The 12720-nt window shown below is 40.9% G+C and overlaps 1 protein-coding gene across 1 annotated transcript in view; it reads right to left on the bottom strand.

Moving 5' to 3' along the window:
- AUH (AU RNA binding methylglutaconyl-CoA hydratase) overlaps positions 1-11900 on the bottom strand; it is a 114111-nt gene extending 102211 nt beyond the window's left edge. Inside the window, exons 1-4 of the mRNA XM_041486755.1 lie at positions 11744-11900; positions 11414-11593; positions 2318-2385; positions 2133-2220 (exon numbers count right to left, since the gene is read on the bottom strand). Coding sequence (XP_041342689.1) covers positions 2133-2220; positions 2318-2385; positions 11414-11593; positions 11744-11900 — 493 coding nt within the window. The remainder of the gene's footprint in view (positions 1-2132; positions 2221-2317; positions 2386-11413; positions 11594-11743) is intronic.
- Positions 11901-12720: the final 820 nt, after the last annotated feature.

Here is a 12720-nt window from a genome sequence, read left to right as displayed (position 1 = left end):
ATTGAGGAAATACAAAAAAAAACATAAAATTCCAGGTTTAGCCTAACTGAATAGCACTATAAGGCAAAAGAAAATGTGACATCTCACAAGATGATCCTTCCATTTTTTAAGGAAATTAAATGTTCTTGAAGTAACATATTCTCCTTTAACATTTAAGTTTGAAAACTCTTCTGTTCTACTGAATTTCCTGAGTCCCCTCCAGAAACTGCCTTCTTACATCCAATATGTTCCTCTCCTCATCTTACTTCCCTAAGCTATTAGCCTGTTGTTTCCAGATCTCACTATGCTTCCTCTATTATCGTTCTCTTTAGAGACACCCATTAAAGTCACCTACTGAAGCAATCCATCCACCCACTGTGCAATTTTCATCTATTTCCAGTAACAAACTCTGCCTCAGGTATTCTGTTTCATTCTAAATTTCAGTCACCACTGTTGGAACATCATTTATTCACTTGTTCAGCTAGAGGAATCTCCTTTCTTAGGACACTTGTTTTACCCATCGCTTTTTTAAAATTAGAGACACCTAGAGACACCCTGTCTCTACTCCCTGGGTTAAGATCCCAATATAGCTACCCAGCCCTTGTCTTTCACAGTCTTCTTTTCAGGACTAATTTTCCTTCCTAATGTCCTGGTGTCTTCTCTGTTTTTATTTCTTAATACATATTCTGAATTGCTTCGTTTTCTAAGCCAGACAAACAAGCAGCAATGAGTACGTTAAATCTTTATACCAAAACAGCTCAGAAAAGACAGCTAACAAAGAACACTGGAGAATACTTGGAGCTCATAAGTACAATAATAGTAGCATACCTGAGATACTCTCCCTCAAAATCAGTATTTCTGCTTTCCTATTTCCAATATATCACTATTACAAAATTCAAGAATGTAAAAAAAAAAATCATTAAAAACTCCAACAGCCATCTTTTTATTTCAAGTACATAACATTTAACTTGAAACACCATTTTCACATGTTGCTCTGATGCTTCATTCTTCATCAGTTTAAAAACAACATGTTTTTTTCCTGAGATGACTAAAATTTAAAACTTCTTGATTTAAAACAAGATACAACCTTTAAATTACATATGCTGATTAACACATACATATTTAACCTATTTATATGTATTACTAAGCACTGAATTGATTATTCCCTTTTTTCCAAGACAATTATTTCCACAAGTCTTTTAAGTGCAAACTGTATCAGCATGAAAACAGCCTTACTAAAAGCCACAAGAAGAATTTTAAACTTAACTAAAAGTGTTTAGGTATGTTACATATTTAAAAATTGGAAAAACTATTTTGCATTTAAAAGTAAATTAATTATGTTATTTGGGGTTATCAAGAACGACAACTACACAAATGATCAGAAAAATAAAATTTCAGAACTGATCTCTTTCTTGACAGTTCTATTAAAGTATTAGAGCAAACTGTTTTACTGCTGTTTTCCATTTCAAATGGATGTAAATTAAATTTGAATACAGTAAGAACTGGTTGAAACATTTTTAAATAAGATAATTCACTTGATATTCATAAAAGATACTGCTGTATGAATTGATCTTGACATGTCAGCAAATTCTGTTTCCCAGCTGGTAGCTGAGAGCTCTTGCTTTTCGGAGCATTTTGGCAAGATGCATGTACTGTTGGATATGTGGGCTGCGGTGTGTCCTTTTTGTTTTGATTTGTTTTTAATTTGAGAATACATTCAGCCTGCAGTAACATGCATATTCATAATGAAATTTTAAGTTTACATATGTTTCTTTAATTAAAAGTTCAAGTTAATGCATTTAAAAGAAAGGTTTGATACAGCTTTCAACAAAGCCTCTTCATACGGCCTCAAATTATTTGCACCTTATTCTGACATACTTGCAAGAGTTTCTAGATCAATTAAATGTTTTTTTACTATCATGGTTAAACTAGTATATATTTTGAAATACTTTATGACACAGAAAAAATAAACCCAAGATTTGATTTGTTTTAGCAATTGAGGACAATAATTTAACTATGTTTTCTTTGTTACTGAAATGAATATATGAAAAAGACATGTTTCCTTGGAATCTGGGCTTTTTTTTTTTTTTTCTTTTTTAGTGCAATAAGAGAATACGGATTTCCAGATTTTTAGGAAAATTAAGTTTGCATACCAGCACAGAATATCCCCGGGACTTCACTCCGGAATACAACAGTTCGTACTTTCTTATCAGATTTCAAAGCATCCACAGCTTTTGACATCTACAGAGAAAAGGAGGAAGAGGAATCACCAAACACTTTTTAAAGTGCTTCATTCCAATACTTCCCCTTTATAGTAAAAACTATTCTTTTCACTTACCATTTTTACAAGGTTTTTGCTAAGTGCATTCTTGGCATGAGATCTGTTTAATCCAAGCACCACAATTCCTGGAGAGGAAGAAAGATCACATCATTGTTACAATGTAGTGAAATATGTATCATCTACATAAATTATTATTATTTTGAAATTATACAAAAGGCATTAAGGACTGAAAAAAAATGCTAGTGTAATCACTACTGAGTTTCTGAAAGAAAATAAAATTATTTTTATTCTTTTCAATACTCAACAGAAATGACACTTACTTTAAGAACAAAACAGGGCCCTAACATTGTCGTGCGGAAACAGTGCTTACAAAGGTTGAATGTAGAATTACACAACTGCACGCAAAAATTTCATGTTTGTACATGAAGTGCTGACACACCGTCAGGAAAGATGCTTAATTGTAAAGCACATATTTCCATATTTAGAGAGCCTATCTCCAGAGACTTTTTAAAGCATATCAGAGCAAAGACCAGCAACTCTGACACAGGTAAAAGGAAGTAATAAACACAGAAAGAATGCCACCAATAGGAAAAAGATATTTTTGTTTAAAAAGGAAAAAAATCAAACAAAAATTCTCCCTGAAACACAAAAATTAAGTTCAATGCTTGGTACATGGTTCCAAAGACACGTTCACAGCTCCCCTAGTCCAGTTACCGGTCAATTGTCTAACTGACTGGTTATCTGTGCATTGGTTTGAATGCTGCAGCAGAAACAAAAATTGTCTTTATTATGCTCCCCTCACCTTAACTGGCATTAATATCAAAGAGGAAAATTCTGAAAAGTCTATTTTGGCAATGCCTAAGTTTACCACAACTATAGCAATCTTTTAGACAATTACTGCCTGAACCCACAAAGCTGCCTGAGTTTAAAACACCAGTACACAGTCCCGATCTGGTCCTGGTAACATTTTTTCAGTCAGGACCTTTTATGAAGAAAATGCAAGGATAAGGGGGAAAAAAGGACTAGGGCAAGACCAGGAATGAAAGGCAGAAAGGAAGTTCTGTCTCAAACAAAAATGCCCACAGTATTGCCACCAACCCATAGGTGATATGAAAAAACAGAATTCCAGAAACTTAGTGTTTGCCCAGGTGATTACTACTTCACCGGTCAGCTTTGAATGTACAATCTATACATAATTATGCTCTTGTAGCCTTCCTTGTCATCTCAGTGCATACTGCTTCTGTTTCTGGAAAACCTGTCCTCACTTAGGACTGACCCATTAGTGTCTGAGCTCCCTTCCTCTTCTTCCTCCTGCATGTATGTTGCACACACATGCAGACAAGACAGGATTTAAAAGAGCTCCTGCTCCTTCTGCAGTTACCAATTTGAAGACAAAGTCTTCCATTTGCCAGCTACCACTGTCAAGATTCAAATAAAAATAGTGTCAAATGCAGCAATAAAGCACACATGCCTTTCTTGTTCTTAAGGTACAGTCAATTGTTAAGTATAGATATCTCCTAAAGAGGAGTGGAACCAGGTCAACCCAAATGACCTTCATTCCCCTGTTCTACAAGCCTGAATTCCCATGCTTATACTTATGGCTGAAGATATTCATACAGGACCACCTGCAAAGGTCGTTACTCAGCATTTGCATAGGAATATGTTTATATGCTCTTAAGCAAAAACAAGTGGTGCTGTAGCACTTTTCTTCAACTGTTACAACTTCTTCTCCAGGAGGAGGATCACTCCAAATATTCTAGATGTTCAACACAAGTAGATTAGGCAAAAGCATCATCCTACGTTAAAGCAACAAAAAACCCTTCACCCTGATTTCACTTTGATTTTCAGGCACTACAAATCCCATGCTTGAATAAACTAGAGATGTTATTGCACCAAACCATACTTCAGTCAGGATATAGCATCCTTTTCAGAAGCATGTTATACTTAATGGCAATAACACTTAATGACACTTGAATTTTTCTTCTCTGCACTGGAGCCCAAAGACTGCTACTCCACCACCACCAATAGTGTATTCAGAAGGAAGCTTCACTTAACACTGAAGTACCTTAAAGATTTTTTTCCTACAAAGGAATTATCCTTGAAGACAAATCATACAAGTCAATTTTTGCTTAGCAGTGTCGTATCAAGTCATAAAACTACCATTTCTGCTTCCTTTTACAAAAGTAAAAGATAAAGACAGCACCCACCCAGTTGTTTTCATTTAAGCATGAAAAAAATATGAAGCAAGAATTGCAAGAGGAAAAGTATAAAAGGTTTGCAAGGGATACCTACATATTGCAGCGATATATATACAAAAGACATGCCTTACAGTCACATTTGATTCATTATAGTTCTGGTATGCCATTACTACAAGATCTGAGCATCCTGAGGATGGAAGGGACCTTGAAGATCATTTAGTTCCAAGCCTCCTGCAGGGACACCTTGCACTAACCAGGTTATCCAGAGGCCTGTCCAACATGGCCTTGAACAGCTCCAGGAATGGGGTATCCCCAACTTCTCTGGGCAACTACTTTCAGTCCCTAAAAGTAAAGAATCTCTTCCTAATATCTAAACTAAACCAGCTCTCTTCCAGTTTAAAGTCCTTCTCTATGTTTCTTACAGGTTCCTTTTAGAATATGGAATGTCACAGTAGGCTATCTCAAAGGAGGAACAGTTCCAATTCCCTCAGACTTTTTACACAGGAAAGGTACTTCATCCCTCTAATCATATTCATGGCTCTTCTGGACTCACTCCAACAGGTCCATGTCCTCCCTGTGCTGGGCCCCCAGAGCTGGGTGCAGGGTTCCAGGTGGGCTCTCAGCAGAGCAGAGCAGAGGGGCAGAATCCCCTCCCTCCCCTGCTGCCCACGCTGTTTTGGGTGCAGCCCAGGACACGTTTGGCTTTCTGGGTTGGGAGTGCCCATGGCTGGGTCATGTCCAGCCTCTCAGCCACCAGCACCCCCAAGTCCTTCTCCCCAGGGCTGCTCTCCATCTGCTCATCCTCAGCCTGGGCCGATACCTGAGGTTACTCTGACCCAGGTGCAGCACCTTGCACTTGGTCTTGTTACATTTTATGAGATTCCCATGGACCCACTTCCCAAGTTTGTCCAGGTCCCTTTGGATAGCATCATATCCTTCAAGTGTGTCAACTGCACCACTCAGCTTAGTATCATATAAAAATCTGCTGAAGGTAAACTCAATCCCCTCATCTATATCATCAATGAAGATGCTAAATCACAGTGGTCCCAGTATAGACCCCTGAGGCACACCGCTTGTCACTGACGTCCATCAGCATCCTGAGCCATTGACCACTACACTCTGGATGCCACCATTCAACCAACTTCTCATCCACTGAACAGTCCATCCACCAAATCCATCTCTCTCCACTTTAGAAAGAAGAGTGTTGTGGGGAACTCTGCAAAAGGCTTTCCAGAAGTCCAGATAAATGACATCTGTAGCCATTCCCTTGTCCACTGATGGAGTGAACTCCATCATTCAAGGCCACTGGCTTGGTCAGGCAGGACGTGCCCTTGGTGAACCCATGCTGTCTGTCTTGAATCACCTCCCTGTCCTCCAAGTCCCTCAGCACAGCTTCTAGAAGGATCTGTTCATCACAGAGGGGAGGCACCGATGCGTGGCTCACAGGTCCCTAGTTCCCAGGCTTTAGCTGTCTGTACCTTTTAAAAATTGGTACAATGTTTCCCGTTTTCCAATTATGGGGGACTTGACCTGAGGGCGGTGACTTTTCAATAATACCTGTTACATTGTCATCTAAAGCATTTAATCATGGTTCATTCTTCCTAAAGCATACACAAATATATGTGCTTTCCAAAATACTTTAAAATAAACTGTTTGAAAACTCTACTTGAGAAAGAAAATATATAATAAAGTTAATAAATTAATAAATATATAATAATAAATTAATTCATTAATAAATAGAAGTAGAAATTAGTAGTACTAGTAGTAGTACTAGTAGTAGTATCTGCTTTGTTGATATATCTGTATGGTATCAAACATGTGACAGATCTACTAAGAAGGAATAAGCACTCACATAATGCTAAACCAAATATTAAGGTCATAGTTTTTCCTGGGAGTCATCCCCACATTATTTCTGCGACACACTTCAGCACACAATGTGCAACTATTAAAAATATATCTGCATACCAAAAACTAACTTCATCTTAACTGGCTAGGCTCTCCAAGAGACGATGATTCCCAGTGCTGTCTAATATAAGTAGCAATATTCCTGTATACTACTTTCCTAGCCAACCATTAGAGGCAAAGCATACATAAATGTACAATATGTTCTCTACTTACAAGTCGCCCCTATCAAAAGAGAAAGCTGCTTGTGGTATAATTCTCAGTGTTTAAGAGAAAAAGGAAATGAAACTTATAAAAGTTACATGACAAAAATGAAAGTTATATTATAAAATGAAAGCATAGTAAAAGCAAGAGATGTCTTTCACCGAAATAAGGACACATACGTGTCTGGAAGATAGCTTTAAAATATCCATACATTCCCAGAAACATCCTGGTTTCATAGCAATCACTAAATTTAATACTTGAATAAAGTGAAGAGATTAGATCCTGGTTTAACTACTGTTTGTATTAGCACACAGGAGATCTTAATTTTAATAATGTTTTTTATCTCTTTTATCTTGCACATTTTAGAGATCAAAGTATTCATCCTCAGTGTTTGGTAGAAACGCATTTAAATGGTTAAAAATTGATCTTGTCTTTAAATTAGACATTTTGCCAGAGTTTGAAAGATTCACTACATCTGCATATAAAGTACTTGCAGAATTATTTTTATTTGTATTTATTTTATTATTTATTTCCATTAAATACACACACATAGGTCATTTCCCATAATCAAAAAAATATTTTAAAAAGTCTGAATTATGCTTTGAAAAGTGGAAGGGGGATCAAAGTAAGTTATTTTTAAGCTTGTTTTACTTAACTACTCAGATACACCAAGGCAGACAAGTGGACTTAGATGTTTATTATTCTGAGGTAGTTCTCAAGCAAAACAGGAACATATGGTGAATACATCATGCACAATTCTGGTGGCTTTCATTAATCATCTTATCAAGAAGTATTTAAGTGAAAAATCACACAGATGTGTACCAACCAGCACTTTTTAAAAGCACCACAACACTCTTCAAAATCCCCTATCTGAGCCTGTTTCATCTCTAAATTCTGATTTAACTCTTTTCTGCATTTCTTAAGTTAGTAGATCTCACCTGCTCAGCCCTGCTTTAAACATAGCAAATGAACGGGATGTTTTTCCAATTTATTAGCTAGATGTCATTTTCCAACCTCTGAGCAAACAACTTCAACCAAGACTGTATTTGGTTTGCCCATTCCATGTACATTACAATTCTAACTGATGAAGACAAAAAGCTGTCTTATTCTAAACTGAACCAAACCCAGCTGGGAAATTTGACCATAAGGAGTCATTCTAGTGTAAAATCTAAATTTTAAAAATATTTATATCACATTCCAGCAAGTGGCACTGCTACACTGGAGTCAAGACTAAAAAGATATTTCTCCCAATTACACCTATAACTTAAAAATCCAAAGCACTAGGGTCATTTAAATTTGTAATGAGATCACTAATGCAATTTGACTAAGTTCTGAAATGTCAATAGCTGTAATACATTTCAGCCCTACTGATGATCAAATAGAATCTCAAATAAAGTAAAATATACATACGTAATTTAAAAAAACCAATACACAGAAAACTGACACTAAGAGCTTCACAAGTTGCAACATGGGCAGAATATACAGGTATTTTTCAATCACATTCTTCAAAAATCTCACTCCTTTTGTATTCTAGTTCCGGTCAAATTTCAAACTTGTAAGCTGGAAAGCCTTGAGTTAAAATTTCAATAACTAGCCTTTGCCAACATAGCCTCACTTTACTTCATGTTTAACAACCTCCCAAGACCTGAGGTATGCAAATCACATGGAAGTGATATGAAGCAGAACAGTTTGTTACTTTGCCGAAAGGCAAAGATTTGTCTAGTGCTACAAAACATGTGCCTGTACATGAGGCAGGTACCGCCAGTTTTCCTTCCTCCCCAGTATTCACAGTCCTCCCTGAGCAACATGGAAACACTAGGCATGTGCAAGAGCACAAGCACAGCATCAACAAGCATGTGTGTGCCACAAAAGGTAGTCAGACAGCAGGGTCTGAATGTGCGTGAAGTCAAGAAGTATGTAATGGGATGGTGTGATGAGGCCACAGGGGTACCAGAGTACCATGTGGGGAAGTCAAGAACATGAAATGGTAGCTCAAGGAATGGCAGGGTAGCAAAGAGCAAAAAAGACCACAGGGGTGTTTACAGAGCTAGTGTCCTCATTAAGCAGAGATATTACATGCTGTAAGCAGACAAATACAGATGAACTTGGTGTACAAGGTGATGAGGAGGACATGTGCTAGCACTACAGGGAGGAAGCAGAGCCATGTTTCTTCTGCCGAAATGTTGCCTGCTCTTTGTGCTGCTGAAGAAGGCATATAAAGTTAATGTCTCCTTCTGGCCTATTTCTACATCCTTGTTCTTATCTTTTTCTCACAAACAGTGCTTGTTTCTATGTCCTTCTGAAAGACAATATCAAAGAAAATCCCTTCCATTTAAGAGAATTCATTGATTACAAGTACACTGATTGAATCCTTCCTTATGCTAACAACAGCTGCTTTAACATTACAAATATCTCCAAGTTTTGGGGCATTAGGCTACATATTCAGTATGAAATACCTCCATAACATTACAAAAACAATGATTCTTAGCTGATTCAACAGCTGGAACACACTGCCTAATTTTATGCTTCTTGTGTAACAGAAATAAAAGTTTTAAGTATGTAAATATGTAAATGTATGTAAGATCGTGATATTTTCTACCACTTCTTGGTAAAGCACAAAATAAGCAAGGAAAAACACTCTTCTAAGATTTTACAAACTCCTCTTTGCTCCTGTCTTGTTCTCTTCCTTAACTTAAAATAATCCCGAAACAATCTGAAGAGCTGTTTTAAACTAATTCCAAGTTCCACAGTCAGCTGGAAAAACGGGACTAAAGTAGTACATTTTAAAGGAACTGGAAGGATTTGGGAACAGAACTACAAGACAGAAAATAATTTCAGGATCAGATTATATCATCTTTACTAAATAATGACAAAAACCTCCCCTCAGATGAAAGCACAACATCAGTTTTCTCTTGAAAAAGAAAAAATAATCTTCTAAGCTCATACTAAAATTCAAAGTTTTAAAGTTACCTCTCTGTATATGTATACAAATCCATGTACAGGCATACATACTCAACTGACAGGCATTTGCCTAAATTGGCAGTAGGTGTGAAATAGCTGAGTTAATGTGCTCAAAGATGCAAACTAAACTGTACCTCTCAACACATGGTGGTTCCAAGATATATTTTCCATGTAAAGAGACTCATGTGCTGCAGATAACCAAAACCCTGTACTATGGCCCTCTCCATAAAAGCAGGTATAACATCATGGCTAAATAAATAAAACCAGGAACAGAGTTTGCACTTACTTCTTCTCCACCATTCCTAGCCCTGCTGCATCCACAGGGGAAGGAAGTGACAAACACCAAAAGAAGTGGAACACTTCCAAAATCCAGAGAGCACCACATCAGAAGAGGAAGTACAAAGTGTCTGTGCTGTGATGCACTGGCTGCATGTCACTAAGGAGCACAAATTTTCTTTCTTTTTTTAAACAGGTGAGTTAAAATAAGACTCTTGGTACAGTCGAGTAGAAAAAAGTGAGTAGTAGCTGACAACACTAAAAGCATGGAGGAGGATGAGATGATTATTAGGAGAGCGGCATGGGATGAGAGAATACTGAAGCCATACCTTCCACCACAGAAAATATGGCTATCAGTTTTTTGCCCTCTCTGGCCCCTGCACACAAGCACAAAACTGATGTCTGAAGCAGCATGACTCTAGACATTTGCTGCTAAACTTCATTTTCTCAGAATTAGAGTGGCAAACAGATGCCAGTTCACAGAGGTGTATGTACCTCACAAACACAGTACATATGCTGCAGTACTCTAGAAAAGAAGAGTGATGCTGTTGACACACCTCAAGGACGAGATGACATCCTCAACAACCTAGACAAGCTCATGAAGCGGGCCCAAGGGAATCTCATGAGTTTTAACAAGACCAAGTGCAAGGTGCTTCAACTGGGTCAGGACAATCCCCAGTACCAGCACAGGCTGAGGATGAGCAGATGGAGAGCAGCCCTGGGGAGTAGGATTTTGGGTGCTGGTGGCTGAGAGGCTGGACATGACCCAGCCATGGGCACTCCCAGCCCAGAAAGCCAAACGTGTCCTGGGCTGCATCCAAAGCAGCGTGGGCAGCAGGGGAGGGAGGGGATTCTGCCCCTCTGCTCTGCTCTGCTGAGAGCCCACCTGGAACCCTGCACCCAGCTCTGGGGGCCCAGCACAGGAAGGACATGGAACTGTGGGAGTGAGTCCAGAGGCCATCAAGATGATAAGAACAGGACACCTCTCCTACAAAGAAAGGCTGACAGAATTAGAACTGTTCTGTGTAGAAATGAGAAGATTTTGAAGTGACCTAATCGCAGCCCTCCGGTACCTGAAGGGAACCTACCTGAAAGGGCATGTAGCAACAGGAGAAGGTGGAATTGGCTCAAATTAAAAGAGAACAGGTCTAGATTAGTTAACAGGAGGAAAATCTTTACTGTGAGGCTGGTGAGGCACTGGAATAGGTTGCCCACCAAAGCTGTGGATGCCCCATTCCTGGACGTGTTCAAAGCCCGGCTGGATGGGGCTCTAAGCAAATCTGGTGTAGTACGAGGTGTCCCTGCCCATGGCGGAGGAGTTAGAACCATTCTAGGTCCTTTCTAACCCGAACCGTTCTACGATGCAGTGAAGAGCCAAGAAAAACCAAGCCGACCCAGTTCTGCCACTGCCACGCCACGCCATGCCATGCCGACAGCTCCCAGCACTCTGCGACGCAACCCCGGCCGCGGGTGCAAGGAGAAGGAGGAGCCACCGCTCTCTTCCCGCCTCTCGCCGCCGGGCAGCTCCCCCAGGGCCGCCCTCTCTCTGCCCCGCAAGGGTCACCCCGGCCAGACCGGGACAGCAGGTGCACAGCCGCCTTCCCCTCGTTACCTTTGTGCTCATCATCCAGGTACCGGACGCGCAGCTCCTCCTCTTCCTTCGCCTGGGAGCCGTAGCTCCTCCCGGCCGAGGGGAGAGCGGCGGCGGCGACGCCTCCCGGCAGCGGGGGCGCGCGGTGGCCGCTGCGGCCGAGGGCGGCGGAGNCCCCGGTCCCGCCGCCCACGTGACCGGCTGCGGCACGCACGGGGCGCCGCTCCCCCGCTCCCCCCCTCCCCCTCCCGCGCCGCCGCCGCCGCCCGGGGCCGCGGGGGGAGGGCGGCTCGGTCCCGTCCCTCTGGGGAAGAGCCTCGTCAGTCAGGGGAGATCTGAAACTTGACAGACAAACAGCCCCGTCCTGGGCCGCGTCAAAAACAGCGTGGGTAGCAGAGCGGTATCTAAATGTCCCTCCGCTCCGTCCTGGTGAGATCCCGCCTGGAACACTGCATCCAGCTCTGGGGTCCCCAGCAGAAGAAAGACTGATGAATTCCGAGGAGGCCATGAAGGTGATAAGGGATCTGGAGCACCTCCTCTACAAAGACAGGTGGAGGGAGCTGTGGCTGGTGAAGCCTGGTGAAGAGATGGAGAAGAGAAGGCTGTGTGGACGCCTCATAGCAACCTTCCAGTATCTGAAGGGAAGTTCATCAGGATCTGCAGTAAATAGAACAAGCAGTAATGGGTATGAATGAAGAGATGAAAGTCTCATCTAAGTGAGATTTTAGGAAGAAATCCTTCACTATGGCAGTGGATGAGACGCTGGAATGAGACACTGCCCAGAGAAGCTGTGGGTGCCTCAGCCCTCGCAGCACTGAAGTTGAATAAGGCCTTGAGCAACACGGTCTGGTGGGAGATTTCTCTGCCTACGGCATGGGAAGTGGGTTAGGACAGGATGATCTTCAAAGTCCATTCCAGCCTCTTGATATTCTATGATTCTGTGATTCTCACACAGACCTTGAAATATGCAGGTGCGTAGACAAATTTCTCATCAGTAAAAGCAAGTGTTTAGTTTCATCAGGGCTCCGTGATACAGCTGGAAGTTGTGCAGCACATTTATTTGCAGTGAACTTGAGAACATCCCACCCTAAAGGCAACGTGCTCAGGCTCTGTTGTGCTGTGTTATGGTGGCACCAGAATGAATACTCATGAACTCTGCAGCACTTGCTTCTTCCCCCACATCAGCCATGGCAAGACCTGGTTGTGGCATCAGCACTGAACAAAGAAAGGAACCGTGGTCAATAACAGAAACCAGGTAGCACATGGTTCTGTATGCTGCGATAAAAGACTGCTTGGATTGGCCATCCTCCTGTTTTGCGGCTCTCAGA

The sequence above is a fragment of the Pyrgilauda ruficollis genome, unplaced genomic scaffold (genome assembly GCF_017590135.1).
Source record: "Pyrgilauda ruficollis isolate IOZ18807 unplaced genomic scaffold, ASM1759013v1 scaffold78, whole genome shotgun sequence".
Taxonomy (NCBI): domain Eukaryota; kingdom Metazoa; phylum Chordata; class Aves; order Passeriformes; family Passeridae; genus Pyrgilauda; species Pyrgilauda ruficollis.
This window is presented reverse-complemented; position numbering and strand designations above follow the sequence as displayed.